This window comes from Neopelma chrysocephalum, unplaced genomic scaffold (assembly GCF_003984885.1).
Source record: "Neopelma chrysocephalum unplaced genomic scaffold, ASM398488v2 Primary Assembly neopelma1_26, whole genome shotgun sequence".
Taxonomy (NCBI): Eukaryota; Metazoa; Chordata; class Aves; order Passeriformes; family Pipridae; genus Neopelma; species Neopelma chrysocephalum.
Genome location: NW_020897695.1, coordinates 6,830,527 through 6,850,520, shown reverse-complemented (window position 1 = coordinate 6,850,520; position 19,994 = coordinate 6,830,527). Strand labels below are relative to the sequence as shown.

Here is a 19,994-nt window from a genome sequence, read left to right as displayed (position 1 = left end):
GAATGTTAGAATGTGTTCCTTAATGTAAATTACAGTATTTTATAAATTATGTTGCTGATTTTCTTTCCTAATTTCAGTGAGATATTTTACCTAAATTCCTTGTAGTTTCTTCTTTTCCTCTAATTGTAAGCTTTACATGTAAGTATCAAGTTTTATTCCATTTCTTATCCATGCTCTTTCTGTAGCAACCTAGTTTTGTACATTTCCCTTTTTGCATGAGGTGCTGGAAATCGTATTCACCCAGGACAATGTTCTAGATGAGCAAAACAGTCACCAGCAAAACCTCTGTAGCATTTTCAGAAACTGCTAGATCTACACTTAAGGAAGGCAGTTTTGCAACTCTTTGCACACTGTGTTGCTTTGTTGCTGGGTGCCTCAGTGTCACATTGAGCTGTGTGTTCTGAATGCTTCAAAGAATGATATTTTGTGGATTTTAAATGTCATCAGTTGCTAGTGTATCAGGTATGTGTGTTACTGTGAAATTAACAAACATCATCTGTTATGAACACACTCTTCCATTTGAAAGAAATTCCTTTTCTCAGGAGGTATGTACACTGGATTTTCAGCATCAGAATGGCAAAGAGAAAGGAAGACAAAAATCTACGAAAAGATCGTACCTAGGCCCAAGGACTGTTAAAGCAATATGTACTTTACTTGCTGGACTTGCTGGACTTGGGTTTAAATGGTTTTCTTCTTTTTCTTTTTCAAAGCCCTTTAGCAAGGCTACTTTTTCCATCAGTGGATGACAACTTGCTTAAATTCCTTTATGATGACAACCAGCGTGTGGAGCCTGAATGGTATATTCCCATCATTCCTATGGTTTTAGTAAATGGAGCTGAAGGAATTGGTACTGGATGGGCGTGCAAACTTCCCAACTACGATACCAGAGAGATTGTAAACAATGTCAGACGAATGCTGGATGGCTTAGATCCCCACCCAATGGTAAAAATAACAGTATATATTGGTATTTTATATGTTTGTACCTACAAAATCAATTCCTGTCATTCTAGAACTTTATGATTATTGGAATATCTGAGCTGGTTTGTCCCAGTAATTTTGTGTAGAAGCTTTACTTTACTGTTGGGGTGAGGTGGGGAAGTTCACCTTGAAGCAAAACCATTGCAATTTGTAATTTTTCCAATTATTTTAGAGGACTTTTTCTTCAGGCTGTTGACTGTAAGCCTTTTTAGTTGAAAGTTATGGCATGACAGTAGAGTAAAAAGTTGTACCACTGTTTCTTTTTGGAAGTATTACTACTTATCTTCAACCAAACTTAATATTTTCTCTGTCTTGTCGGAATTGTTCTCTCTTTTATATATCTGTGAGTAGAGGAGAAGATATTGCTGCTGTTCACGATGTTGTTGCAAGCAAGCTTCTGAACTGCATCTAGCTTCTGTTTCTTTATTTAAAATTTTATAAGAAGTCCCAGATGTGGTGTATACATGAAAAAATGTGAACAGGAAGATACCTGTGAACCCATAATATCTGTAACCAACAGATGAAATACAGTTAATGTAACCTTTCTTTTACAACAGATGAATATTGCTACTTTGCTGTGTTTACCAAGTCAGAGAAGCAGAAACTGTCTTCTCTACTTAGATCACAGTTCACTAAGTTTGCAGTATCAATTTTCATGACACAGTGAATTTCCTTTTGCAAATTCTTGGGAACAATGAGTAGCTTTTTTTTTTTTAAATTAATGCAATCCATTGCCCTTCCTTTAGGACTTGTAGGCCTTCTGTGTAGTCTCACAGTCAATTGCAGCTTCACTGTGGTTGAAAGAGGCAGTTCTGCCTCCATCTAGCTCCTTTCTGTATGATGGTATGTGTTTGTGTCCACATGGTAAGCTGGATAAGGGAAACAATTCAGTTAAAAAAAGTTCCCCACCCTTAAAGTTAAGTTTTAAACTGAATGGGTTCCACTATCTTTGCCAAACAACACAAAATTGAAAGTTATTAGGGGAGGTAGCACCACTTCTGTAAGGTTGTTGTAATACTGGGTGTTAATTTGCTTTCTGTCGTGCCTTATTTGTGTTTGGAGGTTTCTTTAAAAGAGAGAAAAACAAACAAACCAACCAAAACCTCACCACCTCACTGGGTTCAACTGTATCTTCTTAATCATTTTTCTACTCTGTGGACATTAGGATACTTGATCCTGTCACTCGCATGTGTGCATTCTATTTTTTCTGTAGTATTTTTTGTATGACTTCAGATTTTCACAGGCATGAGAGGCTGGTTGATGGATTAGGGCAATATAAAGTGATAACTGTATGCAGTATGGGAAACAGATATTTTCACAACATTTTACTATAAAGATTATTACGACTTTCCTGTTTTTTCCAATTTCAGCTCCCAAACTACAAAAACTTCAAAGGAACCATTCAGGAACTTGGTCAAAATCAGTATGTGGTCAGTGGTGAAATATTTGTGGTGGACAGGAACACAGTAGAAATTACAGAGCTTCCTGTAAGGACATGGACCCAGGTAAGTAAAAGTGAAATACATTTAAATAAAATGAAAAAGCAATGAAGAGTTCCTCATTAAATTATTGAATCCTACATGTGCATGAACTTCTAACACAATTTCTAATGACTATACATACATGGAAGGGAACATGGCTTCATTCTTTTGTGTGCTTTTGTAGAAGAGGGATTTTTTCTACTTGTGCCATCTACTGTCTGTACTATAAAGAATACATACTTCTTCAGCTGAATTCATAGTTAAACCACTTTAGAGGAGCCTTTTCTGTCCTTGTAGTTGCCTCTTATGTTCGTGCTAGTCTGGGCCTGCATTTTGCAGGCTGTACTGGTTCTTTAAATTATAACTGATATCAGATGTAACGTACAAAGCTTTGAAAATTTATGTTGTTCAGTTGGTTTGCAATTTTAAGGCATTTAAAATGTTTATGGATTTTGCGGCTCTATTTTTTGTAGGTGTACAAAGAACAGGTTCTAGAACCTATGTTGAATGGAACTGAAAAAACTCCAGCATTAATTTCTGACTATAAGGAATACCACACTGATACGACTGTGAAGTTTGTTGTGAAGATGACAGAAGAAAAACTTGCACAGGCAGAAGCTGCTGGATTGCACAAAGTCTTTAAGCTTCAAACAAGTCTTACTTGTAATTCTATGGTAACTTTTTCATGTTTGGCTATCAGAATCCCTACTGTTGTTTGTTGTAAATGTTTTGTAGCATACTTTGGTCCTTGGTATTGAACAGTGCACTGTTTGAAATTGTTTGAATAGTAGAAAATTGTAGTGGTGACAAACATATGATGAGTCCTGATGAGTCTTTCAAATAAGACAGGCCTGGGGTGGTTGCTTTCCTGTAACCGAAAATTTCCTGTGCAGCTAACCAAAAGTGGTTAATGTAAAGTAGATCATACAAATAACTTTCTGTCGTGTTATAATGAGATTTGAGTTTTAAACTTGAGACAAATTATGTTTTCAAAATGGCACTTTATGCAGGGCTGTTACTCTTCTAATAAGAGTTAAATAATCCGATATTTCCACCAACATAAATCCAATTTTAGTTTATCAGATATAGCAAACACTGTACTTAAGCTGGTAAAGACATAATAGTGTTGTAGATTACTAACTATACTAAGAATGTGAATAAATATATATATGCCTATCTGTTAGGAGAGGAATTTGAATTATAAGATAATTTCTGCCTGAAGATTTCCAAACAACCTGTCTTTACAGATACTGAAAAAAGAGCTGTTTTTTTTTTATGGCAGATGCTGCTTTCAGATATTATCACAAAGCACAAATATCATTTCTGTTGCTATTGTTGTATACATCAAAAGCTATGTGAAAATAGCTAAAAAATAAATTAAAGACCATGAAATTGGAAGAGGAAACAGGCCTTGCTCAACCCATTTTGTATACTGTACTTGAAAAGCAAACCTACCAAATCAAGGTGATGGTATTTCTCACCCGTTTAAACAACCGTATGAACTGCTGTGAGAATCTGTTGTCAGTTTTATGTTTCGCAGATTACAAAATGTTTTGCAGCTTAATCCTGTGTTTTCTTCCTACTGACATAAATAAGGGCTGATTTCTGTACGTGTGTAGGAATTAATCTGCCCTAGTGTAAGCATCTTAAAAAGTTATGTGATCTAGTCATCGTCCCCCAACTCTCAAATAGCTATTTTGGATGGATGAATTGCCCTCTAGAGGGGTTTATTTCTTTCAGTTAACTGTGGAGGGCACTGAGGGTGACTAGTTCACCTATAAATGTCTAAACTAGAGATGTCAGAAGTCAGGCAGGATTGATTCCACCTATCAAGTAAAAATGATTTCTTACTTTGTGCTTGAGCTTGAAGGATGGTGGTTTTCACAGCTGAAAAGTAACAGATTTCACAACTGAACTGAAAGATTATTAAGGATTATTAAGCTTTTCAACTGTTATGTTAAATAGTTGTGAGTCATTAGTTGCTACTGGACTTGTGCTTTAATATTTAGATAAAATTAGTCATTCAGTCAATTTAGGCATATTTCTCTACATAGCTGTCTTTTTGTTTGACTGTGTTACCATAAATCTCATCTTAAGACTGCTTATGAATAAAAATTAAATCTCTCCAGCTATGTACTGTGTAGTTCCACGGTAGTGTTTGAGTCCACAGTCTTCATTCAAAGTATCACTTTTTGTATGGTGCCTTTATATGCAATAGAAATCAACTCGTACACAAAGGTTAACGAAGTTTGAGTTATGCACTCTCTCTCAAAAAGTATATTATGTATTTTATAGGTGCTGTTTGATCACATGGGATGTTTGAAGAAGTATGAAACTGTGCAAGACATCTTGAAGGAGTTCTTTGATTTGCGATTACATTATTATAGTTTACGCAAGGAATGGCTTGTGGGAATGTTGGGTGCAGAATCTACCAAGCTTAACAATCAAGCTCGTTTCATTCTGGAGAAGATACAAGGGAAAATTACCATTGGTGAGTAAATAGAAGTTAGAATAGTTAACAGTGGGGGAAAATCTGGAAATTTAAGTGTAGTAGAAAGTACTTGTATTCAAGACATTGATTTTCATGACACTAATTTTCCTTTTCTCCCTCCTCCTCCCCCTCCTGGTTGTGTGTGTGCGTCTTGTAGAGAACAGATCAAAAAGAGATTTGATTCAGATGTTGGTCCAGAGAGGTTATGAATCTGATCCAGTAAAAGCCTGGAAAGAAGCACAGGAAAAGGTAATAATCTGAAATCTCTGAAATGTATTTGATGCTGTTAGTATTATAAATTATATTACTTGATTCAGATGTTTGTTTTGCAGTAGTCTAACTTAATTTATAACACACATAGCACTTTAAAAACATTATTCATTACTCCTTATTGGCTTCCATTTTTAAAAAACATTAAATTTATACAAAAATACAGTCATGTAATGTTGGTATTGTATGTGGGTAATTCTTAGAAGAAAACTAGATAATACAAGTCTGAAAAATGGGAATGCAGAGGATCAAATTTCTTAATGTACCCAAATCAAAACTGGCAACTTGATTTCTGACTGGCTGATCCAGAAAGTCAGCCCTGTGAGACAGCTGGGACAGCACCAATATCTGTAGCCAATAGCATACAAAGCATATGGTTCAGCATCAGGTTCAAATTTGTTTTCTTAAATCAAATGATTAAATAATCCAACTACAGAAGGTCACAGGGACATGACCTTTTGGAAAGGTCCAGAAAATATTAAGGTTACTCAATCTGTGAGGGCATACCTTACTACTTTGTGACAGTGCTTTGGAGCAGTGTTACAGTTCATGCATAGAGATAAGATTATTAATATTTGTAATTGTGAATATTTCACTCCAGGCTGCAGAAGAGGAGGACTCACAGAATGCCAATGATGATGCTTCCTCTGCTTCTGGTGCAACTTCTGGCCCTGACTTTAACTACATCTTAAACATGTCTCTGTGGTCGCTCACGAAAGAGAAAGTGGAAGAGTTAATTAAGCAGAGAGATTCCAAGGTTGGTACACCATGGAAGACTTATTTGAAATGATGCAGTAATTACTGATGTGCCTAATGGAAATGTTCAGTTCTGATGGCATTTACTTCAGTTGTGGCTTACATTCTACATACTACTTTCGTGTTTTAGGAGAGAGAACTAAATGACCTTAAAAGGAAATCTCCTTCAGATCTTTGGAAAGAAGACTTAGCGGCCTTTGTTGAAGAGCTTGAAGTATGTTTTACTTTCCATATGTTTCTAAAATGTTAAATTTAAATTAATTTAACTAAAAGCATTAATTAACAGAAATTATTAAAATTTAAACAAAATGATTTAAAAATACCACATTTTGAATTAAAACCAGATACATCTCCAAATATAATAGTAACGGGGAAATCAATGTTGGTTATTTGTGTTCCTAGTTGTGTTCCTCAGAGATTGTCTCTTGCATCTATACAGTTTAATGTTTTTTCCAAGTCAGTGATGAGAGAAGAAAAGTAACCAGGAGAAAAGTTAGTTTTCAAATGACACAAAAACCTGGGAGTAGGAACTGGTAATGTCAATAATTTCAGTAGTTACATAATTACATAGTTACATGATCTAATTGTTTGTTAGGCAGTAAGTATTATCAAATGCAAAGCTGTACATTTAGGAATGGAGTGTGCAAACAGTAAATACTATATGAGAGGCCCTTACTTTGCCTCATCAGTAACTCTGGAAAAAGTTAAGGTCCTATTGGTAAAAAAACTTACTGAGCCTCAGCTTCCTATGTTATCTGAAAAGGGCTGATGCAATCTTTTGAAGTGACACAGGGTAATACAAGTAAGACATTTGTTTTATTTCTTTGTGTGTTACTGGTAGAGCTGCAATTGGAAATGTTCTGCTCAAATGTCTGTATTTCGGCTATATGTGCATACTGCAAAGAAGGCTGATTAAAGGATTGGAAAATGTACCTTAAAAATGACTCTAGAAAACTAGATATTTAAGTTAAATGCAGGAATCCTGGAAAGTTACATTGTACCCATACACATATGTGAGAAATAGATTTTCAGTCTAACAGTGTCCAAAGGTTCGTATTTCTTTAATTGTGAATACAAGCATAGTTTTTAACTGTACAGGATAAGAAAGAATTTACCAAGATTAAGTGGTCGGTTTTCCATTACTGGAAAGTGTGTTTCAGTTCAGGTGCGAATTAAGGGAAGCCTTATGCTCCATGTAAAAAGGAGTTGGATCTTAAATAATCACCACGTTCTGCTTTGTTCTCATTAAAAAATAATGCGTTCCTCCCCCATCCTGCCTCCCCTTGTTTGTTAGAAAGTAGAAGCACAGGAGAGAGAAGATGTTTTGGCTGGCATGGTTGGCAAACCAATAAAAGGGAAAGTTGGTAAACCCAAGATGAAGAAACTTCAGTTGGAAGAAACCATGCCGTCACCATTTGGCAGAAGAATAGTTCCACAGATTACATCTGCCATGAAAGCTGATGCCAGTAGGAAGTTGCTGAAAAAGAAGAAGGTAAACCAAAACAATTGCTATAGTTAGATTATTTACTATTGAGCTGCTATATTTTTCTAGTCTGGTAGCATAAAACCAAATCACTAGACATCATTAATGCTGTATTTATATTGTTTTGCTGACATAATACATGAGGAGGAAGTTTGTACTGGATTTTCTTTTACATTTGCAAGCCTCTTGTGACTGCTTATTGTTCAGGTGCTTTTATTGAGATAACTTCTTTGCAAGACTATTCAACAAATGTCAATATACTAGTCTACTTTCATTTATTATCATCTACAAAACCATTCCAGTTCTATCTTGAAATATAAAGGTGTAATTTATTTTATGTTGTCCATTTTAGGGTGAAAGCGATTCTTTAGCAATAAAAATGGAATTTGATGAAGAATTTGGTGGTGTGCCAGCTGAGGGTGGTGGGGATGACTCGCTGAATGCGTCAGCTGCAGCAGCTAAAACCCCTAAACCTAAGAGAGAGAAGAAGGAGCCTGGTAAGATCCTTACACAGCCATAGTTACCTTAGTTGTGTACACTAACTGGGCATGAAATAAATTTTTAACACATAGTAAGAGGGGAAATACAGCAAAATAATCACAATTTCATCTGATTTTCTTCCCTAAAAAGATGTGTAGAAATATTTGAAACTTCTCTGCCAAAATTTCTTTTTGTAAGCTGCCTTCCTGGGGGTGGTGGATCTTTCATTTTCTGCATTTGAATTTTTGGGGTGTCTAAATCTTTGAATTTGTGAATAGAAAAATAGTTTATTTTTACATAATGAGGCTAATTCAATGCTAAGTGAAATTTCTAGTTTTTGTGCTCTCTGATATTGAAGGACATGGCACTGACCTTCAGTCCTCAAGTCTGAGTAATGGTATAGATTGTAAAACTTGATTAATGTTTTTTCCTATTGACATATTCAGTCATTCTGACTTTTAAAAAGTTATGGGTGCTATGGCTTGGCAGATTGACCAATGTCTGTGTTCACTTACCTTTTCCTCTGTTAGCAGGAATTTATTATTGCTGTTTGAGAAATACATAGTAATGGGGAGGCAGCAACAAAAAAGAAAGCTTAAGTCAGAAGGGAAGGTTGAAGTATGAGGGTTTTTTTTTAAAGAAGGAATAAAATGTGATTACACAAATAATTATTCTGAGATAAGATCTGTTTTTGATTATTCAGGGGATTATCCCACCTGAATAGATTAACTGAGTACAGTTATGACTGACTTGTCTGTGTGCACCTCAAATCTACCTTAGCCAGTGATGAGCCCAGAGCAAATTAGACCAACTTGACCAGAGCTTACCCTGCAATTGACTGACTACATTGTTACACCCCACGATAGGGTATCCCTGCTTCCCATGTTTATTATATTTTTCCAATAACTGTTTCTGATCATGTTCCCTGAATAATGGAAAACTGCATGTTCTTTTCATGGAAAACTGCTGCAACCATTAAAAAAAAATGAAAGTTTGACTGCAAAAGAGCTAAAACTTCAAATTAGAGACTTTATGTTTTGTCAGTCATGAAACAGATTTGTTTGGCAGCAGGAGGTCAGGTTCTGTGTGAAATAATTTCATCGTGTTAAATCTTTCATCATGTTAAATTTAGATAATTTAAAAGATAACTTTTTAAGATTAAAATTTATGCTAAATTTGTGCATCATAAACAATTAGAAAAGACGAAAATACTTTTTAACCTGACTGTAGTAAATGCTTTCACTTGTGGCAGGCACTAGGGTAAGAAGAACACCATCATCTACAAAATCTGGTGCAAAAAAAGTGAAGAAACGAAACCCATGGTCAGATGATGAATCCAAGTCTGAAAGTGATTTAGAAGAGAATGAGCCTGTAATTATTCCAAGAGATTCTCTGCTTAGGAGAGCTGCAGGTACCCAAGCTTTTATGAACTGTGTGTTGTGACTGAAAGTTTCAACTACAAAACTACATTTTTGTTTGACTTTAGCCTTTCTTTAGGACCTTATTTCCTATAGGTAGCTTGCATTACATTTTCTTCACTGTCTGGTTAGTGAAAAAAACTCTTAATGTCAGAACTAGGAACTTAAAAGTTAACATGAGAGATCTGTAACTTGGTCCAGAAATCTTTTCTCTTATTCTAAACACTAAAATAGAAATCACTTACAAAACTCTAGTGAATTATACAAGAAACATACATAAATACAACATACAATATAATATCATTACAAACAAAACAATTACTCTAATGCAATTATACTGTCAAATAAGGCCCAAAAAGCTACTAAAAATTTATCAAAAAAATTCTGAAAAGTCCATGAAAAGTAAGACTAAAAGTTTGGAAAATATGTAAGTATTGTACAGTTTTAAAAAAACACACAGACTTTTCTGGAAAATTGTTGATTAATTTTTCAAGCACTTGGTTCAGAAGAATATTCTAATAATGGATTCAAGAAAACTTCAATTTTAAGTGAAGGATTCTCATTCCTTAAAAGTACTTATGCAGTGATGTCTCCATAATTCCATTAGCTGAAGGTGTCTGAGCAAGCCACAGATGGTATTAGATGTTTGGTAACACTTTAAATTATATCCCTTTATTCTTCCAGGCTGGAACAAGTTTATTATCTGCCAGTCTTTCGTCTTGTGTAGTCTGAGACAGGGATTGTTCACTGACTTCCACTTCGATTTATTTATGTATGTGTATTATGTAACATAAACAACTATCTTGAAATGTGTATATGTGTGACTTTTTTTAGCTGAGAGGCCCAAGTATACTTTTGACTTCTCAGAAGAAGAAGATGATGCCGATGATGATGATGATGCTAACAATAATAATGATTTGGATGAGCTCAAAGTAAAAGCCTCTCCAGTTATAAATGACAGAGAGGATGAATTTGTTCCTTCAGACAGTTTAGAAAAAGATGAGTATGACTTCTCCCCAGCCAAATCAAAGCCATCTCCAGAGTAAGTACTGTAACTCAGCAGGATTTCTTTTTACTAATAAATTTTTCAATGCAGAAGTGGCTGAACAAAACTGAGAAACATCAGCCTGTAATTACTCTACATGTACCATGTAAAATGGAATGTATACATTTCTGTGGAGGAATTAAAGTGTATATTATCTCAGCCTTGCAATTGTCCTATGCAAAGGTAAACATGACTCACCAAATTATGATACACTGTAATATTATCTGTTAACATGTATTTTTTAAGATTCTGGTTTCCGTCTTGTGCCATCTGGTACATTTTTGAAAAAAAAAAAAGTAGTTCTGTTCATTTTAGATGCCTGAAGTGCTCAACTGGATGGTGATTTTAAGGGTTTGACTGCTGCAAGCATATACAAAAATGCTAGAAATGCTAAAACATGAATTTAATCTTATATGGATATTATGATGTCTACGTACTTCAGTATGTAGTTAATGCAACTCATAGAATTCTCTTTTTCCGTTTGCAAGTAGAAAAACGTCTCAAGCCAAGAAAAATCAAGATTTTGGGAACATCTTCTCTTTTCCATCTTACTCTCAGAAGACAGATGATGGTGAGCTTTTCTTCACAGTTCTATTTAATCTTAATAGCAGTTATTGATGGAATATATTAGGGATTGATATACACAAACTTCACACAGTAGTTATAGAAGAAGGATGTCCACATTCATAAAGGGGAAAAGGGAAGGAGGTTCTGATCCTTAGAGGAACAAAGCTTGTATCATAAGAAAGTCACAGTACATCCATGGCCTAGTTGTAGTATCAGAAACACTTTTTTGAGAATAATTTTTACAGTAATTAACATTGATGATATGCAGTGAATGAATGTTATTCTAAACATACTCTGTGATTGTAGATACAACAAAATTGGACAGTGATGATGAGGATTCTGCTCCTGTTTTCTCATCATCTTTTGCCCCAAAACAAACAGAGAAAATTCCGAGTAAAACAGTAGCTGCTAAAAAGGGTACGTATAGAATTGGCCTATAAGCCAATCCATTTATGTAAAGTCATCTTCACCACCTTTACCATTGTCTCTTCAGTCTTCAAAGTGGGAATTGCATTCATTTATTTTGAATTCAGTGAAAATTCAGTGAAATTCAGCTGGCTACTGTAGCGTCAAAACTTTATACGTTCCGCGTATGGAGCTGGTGTTCAGCTTTTGGTTAGTTTAACTAACGGGAGATTTTTAACCTCGGTGAATATGTGAAATAAGGTGACCTTGGGATTGCAGATAGCCTTCTATAATGGATCTAACTTATTTATTTTGAAAGAAAGGAGAGCAAGTGAACAGGAGGAATCCCCAGGAAATATTTATATCCGAAGCAGGTGTCGTGGTTTAACCCCAACCAGCAACTAAGCACCACACATTTGCTCACTCCCTCCTTCCTGGTGGGATGGGGGAGAGAGAGTAAAAGAGAAAGGGAAAACTCATGGGTTGAGACAAAGACAGTTTAATAGATAAAGCTAAAGCTGTGCATGCAAGCAAAGCAAAACAAGGAATTTATTCACCATTTCCCATGGACAGGCAGGTATTCAGCCATTTCCAGGAGAGCAGGGCTCCACCACATGTTACTGTTACTTGGGAAGACATAACACCATCACTTCTAATGTCTGTTCCCCCTGCCCCTTCCCCAGCTTTATGTACTGAGCATGATTCCATATGGTATGGAATATCCCTTGGGTCAATTGGGGTCAGCTGTCCCAGCTGTGTCCCCTCCCAACTTCTTGTGCAGCCCCAGCCCCTCGCTGGTATGATGGTATGAGAAACAGAGAAGGCCTTGACTCTGTGTAAGCCCTTCTCAGCAGTAATGAAAACATCCCTGTGTCGTCATCCCTGTTTCCAGCACAAATCCAAAACACAGTCCCATACTACTTACTATGAAGGAAATTAACTCTATCCCAGCTGAAAACCAGCACAATAGGCTATCACATTGAGTTCCACTTGGCACAGTTGTTTTGCTTATTGAAACAGAGGATGAAAGGCTCTCCTCAAACTTCAGAGGAGAATTTGAATTATTAGTCAACTTTTAGAACTGGCATCTTGCACAATCTTACATTGCGGAATTAAGGACAATTCCAAGAAGAGTGTGTTTATTATTTGGGTTTGTTTCTGTGGTTGTGCTTGGGTGTTTGCAGGAATAAGGTTTTTTTGCGCTACTTACCTTGAGTAATATTAGTTTATGAGTTTTTAGCTCTACTTTCAAGAGGAACACTTGCACTTGTTTCTAAATGTGTTAAAGGTTATGGTAGATACTGCCATAATTAATGGCAAAAATAAGGTTTTTGCTTACCTAGTAGTTCTTTAAATAGGTTATAAAATATAATTCTTACCACTTGATTGACCAGCAATTTTGTTGTTTTCAGATGTTTGCCTTTTTTCCTCTGTCTCTCAGATAATTTTCTTTTTTTCTTGCTGCTCAATCTTCTGTCCTACAAAAGCATTTTTTCTCCCTGTGATACTGTGGCCTTTGTTTTTTAAAACTTCTTTTGACTGACTTGCATCTGAACTTAATGTATTAATTTTTTCCAAAAAAGGTACCTCAAAGACATTTGCAAGAAAGCAGCCATTTAGAATAGTTAGCTTACTCTCTTAAAAATGAGAAAAAAGTATCTTGTATTATATATTATGTACCAGTGAACTGCAGCATCTTTTCATCCTCTCCCCAGTTGCTTCCTTTCCCTATTTCTAATTTCTCTTGATGCATTGTGTCTAATTTAATTCATAAACTCTTTGAATCAGTGAATGCCTGAATGCTTCTCAAACACTTTCAGTTGGTAAAGTTCTGTAATATGGTAAATGAAGATTGTTTACAGAAATAGCTGATCTCTAATAGAGTAGTCTTTTATATCAAAGTTTTCTACTGCAGTAAATACAAGAGAGAACTGTGCATGCCATAGCTAGTCATGGATACAATTGACCATTCAATCTCTTTCTCCCTCTGTTTTTTGAAGGCCTCGATGTGATGAGTTGTCATTAGCCTAACTTGAAACCCTAAAATACAGCTGTGATCTGTTTCTGAGTTTGTTATTAACCTTTACACTCACAAAATACATATGAACAGGCTCTCTTTCAAGCAAAAGTTAAATTTTTGCTTTCAGAGTAGCCTTAGGGATAGTCTCCCTCTCAGTGCATGACAGTAACACAGGTTGCTTTCACCAGTTTTCATCTCTTCAGCCCAGATTAGACATGACCAGAGTTTCATGATCACAGTCAACAGTACAGTGATAACTAGCAGGCTTAGTTCATTGGTCATCTGGTATCCTTTTAGTAGTCTCTTTGAGTCTTAAGTCCATCTTCATAGACTTGGCAACAGCCTCCTCAAAATCCATTTTCTGGTAATGTAATATTTCATCCACTCACTCTCACACTGGGAAAGTCTATTGTGTGGCTGAAGCAATTGTTCCAGAGTTATTTGATTTTCTGTGACTTCAGAGCTTGGATTTCTAAGGATGGAAGACTGAAACATCTGTTGTGCCTTGCTACCTGTACAGCCACATTCCCTTCTCAATGAGAAGAAATAAAAGAATAGGTATGAATTCAGCTTCTTTTTGGACTTTGGGATGAAATCTCTTGACTTTTGGTGTTCACTAGAGAGGATCAATAGACTGCTGAGCTTGCTTTCCATGATTATTTAGAGACCTGTGTGGTATTTAGAGGTTCTCGTGCTTTATAGTAAGCCTAAGGAAAATCTGACAAACAGCCTTACTCATGATTATAAGCAGCTGTTCACCTTGAACAGCCCAGCTGTTGAGATTCTAGCAGTGAGACATACTCTTTGCATCAGCTGTAGGACTGATATACCAGACATACCTGGACTTCCTGCCAAAAACTTGGGCTTCTTGAGAGCCTGTGTACATTGATCGTACTGCAGACTTCGGTTTCATGTCATGGTGTCTAGGGGAGAGCTTGGTTGAGCTGATTGCAGTCTAGTTGCTGTCAGAGATCCTTCACACTTGTGCAGGCATTAAGGATGTAATTTAAGATAGCAGATGAGAACCCCCTATATTTAGTACAGAGGGAAATAAGTGTTCTGGAAGCCTTGGAGACTATTCCTTTAGGCACCAGATAACAATTGAGAGGCTTGCTGTCCCTTCGACTTGGTGTTCTGCAGGTAGACTTCACAGGAGTTAAACAGTGATAATAGGCTCTCTTTCAAGGGAAGAACAAAATCTAGTGTTTATGGCAGTGTGGCGTGTCTTTCATTCCCCAGTTATTTCCTCTCCCAGTTCCTTGTTTACCAATGAGAAGTCTGCTCCTTTTCTAACATTGGTTAACAAACTTGAGGACTCAGAACCGGCTGAAGATAGTTACATCTCATGGTATATGTGCTGGGAAGTACTTGTCAATAGAGCATCCTTGGCTTGCATCTGGTATACAGGTTTCACATGAACAGCACATGGAACTGTGTGAGGCACTACATTTACTTGGCCAAAGCACACATAATCCTGTAGGAGAGTCTCAGCCTCAGCTCCTGATGCTGAATGTCACCTAGATCTCAAATGTATCCCTTCTATTAGGATCCTCTCGGTCACAATTTCTGCTCATCATCTTCCAGTTGATGAAACTTCTGAATCTTTCTCTTCCCTGCCCCTTAGTCTACATTTCTTACACTGGTAAAGCTTTTTCCTGTATGAAGCATTTGCCTAATGGGACCTGAAATCATATATCTTCAGGTAGGACTTCCCCCTCCTTTACTGATCACTACTTACTTTTGTTGATGCTTCTAGAAAGTATTTCTCCTGCTTTTAGTTGCTGTGTACTTTTTTCAGGCTTAGTGGTATGTCTTTGCGACTGACTTAGTTTTGCTTTATGCTAATACAGGTGCTATTTCCCAGCTGAGATACCTAGAGAGACCTATTTCAAGCTGCTTTCAACTGTGGTTCCTGAGCATTGTTGCTTCCTTCCCCAAATCTTTTCTGAAATACTGCCATAACCAACACCATTTCATTCCCAATCCATGATGCCACAGGTGATCTTATTTTTTGTGTTGGCAGGACCTGATACTTGGACTGCCCAGTAGGTATTATCATAAAAAGCTGAAAAGACATTTTGCAGTGACTCTCCAGTGGGCAGTTCAAGGTATCGTAGCCAAAAAGCTTGTGGAGATACTCTCTTGTTCTCCAAACACATTCCTCTAGTGATACTATAAATGCAAGGTTGAGTCTCACAAATGTCCACATTCCTAATATCTAGAGTTTTTACATGTGTCTATTTGAGGTATTTGTGGCTGATAGAGTGTAGGTCAGTAGAGTATCTGAGGTTTCTGCAAAAGACTTACTCATCTGTAAGTCTATAGAACACATTATCTGATGATCTTAAGGGTCTTTTCTGACCTAAATGATTCTAACACCCACTGTGTGAACATTCCAGTGGTCATCTTTTAAAGACAGCAAGACTAGATGTGTACCACTGAATGAAATTCTGTAAGAAATGCATGGATATGTCCCCTTCCTATTCTTTCTACTTTTTCTGAAGTTTCTTTTCACTGAGATTGACAGAAAACTATGTCACAGAGCCAGATGCACTATCTCCCAAACTCCTGCAGTAATCCTGGAGAAAGCTGTCCAGCAGTTATACCACCCTGAAGGTGAAAATGTCACAAACACTTGTATCTGTAAACACTGTGATGTATCCAGATATGTTCAAAGTATCCAACTTGGAGAACTTCTGTTGCTGCTTTAGCTACTAGTAACCTGTTTTGTGATCAAAAAGATGAAAAAGTATTCAATGAAGAACGCTGGAATTTACTGAATGCACCAATACATCTCAAAGGATGACACAGGAAACTTCCTGTTTATTCCACACAGTTTTAGCATAAAAGCTGAAGTATGTTTTCCCTGAGTGCAGAAACTGCTGATCTTGTTATAATGTCTGCCATTTATGCTGTAATTGGAGTATCTAATACAATTTAATGCTTCTAACCAATATGTGAATTTAACATATTTAGTATTTCTAACTTCTAACAGCAAAACTAGATGCGCCCCCTAAACCTAAAAGAGCTCCCAAGGCCAAGAAGGTGGAAACTGTGAACTCTGATTCAGATTCAGAATTTGGCATTCCAAAGAAGACTGCAGCACCCAAAGGTAAGAGTCACATCTGTGTTCCCTGTAGCACAAGGTTCACAATTATTATTAGAACCACACTGAGTTATTAGTAAATTGATCACAAGTAGATTACTCAGCCATGAGCCTTTTTTGTGAGAAATATAGTGTACTGACTTCTTGTGAAACAATACATGAACTTTTTAATCTAATCTTCACTGTTGGAAGTGCACTTAATAGCTCCACACCCTCCATTCCTCTTCAGTTCTACTGGATACTAGTTATTTTCTTTGATCTCATTTTTTTTCCAAGACAGTAAAATTCTGATAAGTAGCAATTTCTGGCTTTTTAAACCAATTCTTTGGTATCCCATTTCTGAGAGTCCTCACACCACAGCACACCGAGTGGTGTAATTGGAGGAGTCTGTAAAGGATGTGTCAGTGTTGCTGGTTGAGGTTAGAGGAAATTTACTAAACACTAAACATGAATTAATGCTGTGTAATGAGTACAGAAGGTGATCAAGGACTTGTAATACTTCAGCAGTCTGGAAGTTATCTGATGTCATGAAGTCTGTCCCTCTCTTGAACCAACAGCTTGAATTGTCAGGGTAACTGTGAAAGAAGTATAAAAGATTTAAAACAGAAAAGATACTGTATTTTACTGCTGTTGTGAAGAAGCTTCAGTTGGATTTGAACTTTAACTTGTAGACATACTAAAGTAACTCCACTAGGGTTCTTTTCAGTTTGAGGAAGTCTGAAGTTTATTAGGAAAAAAAAGGAAAACAAAGTTAACTTGTAATCTCTCATCTAGGAAAAGGTAGAGGGGCAAAGAAAAGGAAAGCATCTGGTTCAGAAAATGAAGGTGAATACAACCCTGGGAAGAAAACACCCAAGTCCACACCAAGCAAGGTAAGTTTCCTCTGTGCTCTCTTCTCCTTATAAAAAGAACCTAATGTATTATTTTACATAAAAGAAGCATCTTATTATAAATTGCTAATATGGTAATGAGGGTGTAGGTGTGGTTAGAAATGGGGTATTAGAGAGGTTTCCTTCAATTCTGAAAATTAAAAGGGAAAACATACACAGCATCACAACTGATTTGTCTTTTCTTTTCTTAAGAAATCCAAAAAGGCTGCTTTTGACCAGGATTCTGATGTGGAAATCTTTCAGTCAGGCTTTGCCTCCGAAACTGCCCCAAAGCCACGGACGGGCCGGGCTAGGAAAGAAGTTAAATATTTTGCAGAGTCTGATGAAGATGATGATTTTGATATGTTTAATTAAGTGCCCAAAGAGCACACAAATGTTTTCCAACAAATATCTCGTGTTGTCCTTTTGTCCCCTCTGTCGCAAACTTTTGTACATTTGACTTATTTTATGTGATAATGTAATTGATGGTTTTTATTATTGTGTGTAGGCATTTTAACATTTTGTTCTTACACCTACAGTTTTATGCTCTTTTTTACTCATTGAAATGTCATGTATTTGTCTGACTGGCTTGTAGAGATGTTCTAGACAGCTGTGCTAAAGCACATTTTAATTGTCATGGTTGCAAACAGCAAACCTGCTTTTTGAAATGAAGTTTAAACATTAAAAAATGGAAAACTATTGTGCGTGTGTGTGTGTGTGGACTAGAGGGACTACTTCTACACAGTTTTTAAAATAAATATATTTTATTCTTTGCCAGAAGACTCCATGGAAAAAGGTAAACAGTATATGAACATAGAAAGCATTGTTAAACAATCTCAATGTACAAACAGAGCCAGTGAAAGTACATCACAGACTTGCTAGAATATATAAAAAAAAATTCCACTAGTGCTTTAAATGAAACCTAAGAAACTGACACTTTAAATCTGTTAACCATTCTACCACAGTTTTCACTCTGCTTCATGGTGATTTAACAAGGCCAAAAAGGCAGATTCTCTCCTTGTGTTTCTGGAAGTCTTAGCTGTACTTCCCTAGCACCTGGAAGGCTGGATAACCCAGCTGATTCCTGGCAGTTGATTCTTAAGGAAATACCCTAGACTCAGCGATTCAAAAGCTGTAAATGAGTCTGCTGGTTATCATCCCATGAAGTTTCCCTAATGGCTTGTGAACAAGTAAACAAAAACATGGTAACACTGAAAAGTGTTTCTGCCTTGGAGGCTAGCACTGCTGTAGAAATGGAGCTGTTAATTGTGTAGCTAGATCACCAGCCAGCTAAGAAACCACTTCTTTAGAATTTAAAGTGACATTAACAGTGGAACAAATGACATCTGAATAACTGATCTGGCAGTTAATGCTGATACCGGTATCTCTTCTGCTGGGGCAGTGAAGTTTTGTATACTTTTTACAAGGAAGGAGATGCAAACTGAGGGCATCAAAGACAAGTTTTCATATTTAAACTCAATCAGACGGTCCTTTAAACTTCCTTCTCTGGATGTGTACAGTAGTCCATTTCATATGTTGGTGTCTTGATCATCTTAGGTATGACAGACAAAAGGAAAGCACCAAACATCCAGTATGGAGAGTACAGCCATACATTTGTATGTACAAAGTCATCAGAAATGCAACCAGAATTTTAAATTTGAGATCTGTCTTGTCACCATGCAATATTGAATGTTCAGAGGAGAAAACAAGCTTAGCTATTTTTTTGCATGAAATGGCTGATTTAGAGTTTCAAAAGTTTGCATTTTCTATTTTAAGAGTTTAAACAGCAAGGAGTATATATATCGATACATATGAAAATTTCTTGGTCCTTGTTGAGTTTATCTATATATATATACACATATATAGATATATATTAAGTCCAGAAACTAAGCAGCAGTAAAAATGTTTTTCTTGCTTTTCATCCCTGTACATAAGGTATTAGGAATGTCTGAAGTAGCTGGAAAATGTCTTATTCCACCATAGGGGATTGACTGACACTGCTGTTATCCACTGAACTAGGTGAGATACTGGGACTGTGTTCTGCAGTATTTCCATTTGAGGTTGGTGTCAGTGGTTCATGTCCTTCAGAGTTTTCCAACATTTCCTGAATAAGAGGTGGCATGGATCCAGGAATTTCCATTTTCAATGTAATGACACGTTCTGCACCTTTAAAAAGAAAACACTTTCCATGAGTATGATTCATAAAATTTCATTTTTGTTAGCATTACAGTAGTAATTTCAGGTTATATAATTTTAATGGCTTTCGTGTCTCCTTCTATAGTTCTTGCATACAGAAGTATGTAAGTGAATTGCTTCATTCAGTACAAGAAAAAGGAGTTAGATTAATGCACCTTAACAAATTAATTCAAAATTATTACATAGCAACTGATGCTTCAATACAGGTAAATTGGATGAGTTGCTCACTTTCATAGAAGGAACCAAAATGGCATTAAATTATACCGAAAAATTAAATTACACTGTGATCATATAGATGTCTTTATAAAGTGGAATAATGTTTAGTTTTTGATCTATACGGGGTTGGCTAAGACTGTAGAATGACAAAAATTCTGGCTGGTGTTAAATAGGTGAGGTGAATCCGGCAAGAGAACTATTGTGATCTAAGTC

General features: G+C 36.3%; 2 protein-coding genes across 12 annotated transcripts in view; one reads left to right on the top strand and one right to left on the bottom strand.

Moving 5' to 3' along the window:
* Nucleotides 1-18,068, top strand: part of TOP2B (DNA topoisomerase II beta) — a 64,635-nt gene extending 46,567 nt beyond the window's left edge. Inside the window, exons 21-36 of one of the 4 annotated variants that reach the window (XM_027675405.1) lie at nucleotides 711-942; nucleotides 2,349-2,483; nucleotides 2,933-3,133; nucleotides 4,755-4,950; nucleotides 5,108-5,199; nucleotides 5,822-5,977; nucleotides 6,107-6,190; nucleotides 7,271-7,468; nucleotides 7,812-7,956; nucleotides 9,192-9,350; nucleotides 10,192-10,399; nucleotides 10,894-10,973; nucleotides 11,276-11,386; nucleotides 16,390-16,506; nucleotides 17,275-17,372; nucleotides 17,583-18,068. In XM_027675405.1, the coding sequence (XP_027531206.1) occupies nucleotides 711-942; nucleotides 2,349-2,483; nucleotides 2,933-3,133; nucleotides 4,755-4,950; nucleotides 5,108-5,199; nucleotides 5,822-5,977; nucleotides 6,107-6,190; nucleotides 7,271-7,468; nucleotides 7,812-7,956; nucleotides 9,192-9,350; nucleotides 10,192-10,399; nucleotides 10,894-10,973; nucleotides 11,276-11,386; nucleotides 16,390-16,506; nucleotides 17,275-17,372; nucleotides 17,583-17,744 (2,374 nt within the window). In that variant the 3' untranslated portion in view covers nucleotides 17,745-18,068. Of the gene's footprint in view, nucleotides 1-710; nucleotides 943-2,348; nucleotides 2,484-2,932; nucleotides 3,134-4,754; nucleotides 4,951-5,107; nucleotides 5,200-5,821; nucleotides 5,978-6,106; nucleotides 6,191-7,270; nucleotides 7,469-7,811; nucleotides 7,957-9,191; nucleotides 9,351-10,191; nucleotides 10,400-10,890; nucleotides 10,974-11,275; nucleotides 11,387-16,389; nucleotides 16,507-17,274; nucleotides 17,373-17,582 lie in introns of all 4 variants that reach the window. The other 3 variants (XM_027675404.1, XM_027675407.1, XM_027675406.1) reach the window with 3 other exon arrangements.
* A 46-nt stretch (nucleotides 18,069-18,114) lies between these two features.
* Nucleotides 18,115-19,994, bottom strand: part of RARB (retinoic acid receptor beta) — a 292,148-nt gene continuing 290,268 nt past the window's right edge. For all 8 annotated transcript variants that reach the window (XM_027675409.1, XM_027675408.1, XM_027675412.1 and 5 more), the window contains one exon: nucleotides 18,115-19,535. In XM_027675409.1, the coding sequence (XP_027531210.1) occupies nucleotides 19,339-19,535 (197 nt within the window). In that variant the 3' untranslated portion in view covers nucleotides 18,115-19,338. The remainder of the gene's footprint in view (nucleotides 19,536-19,994) is intronic.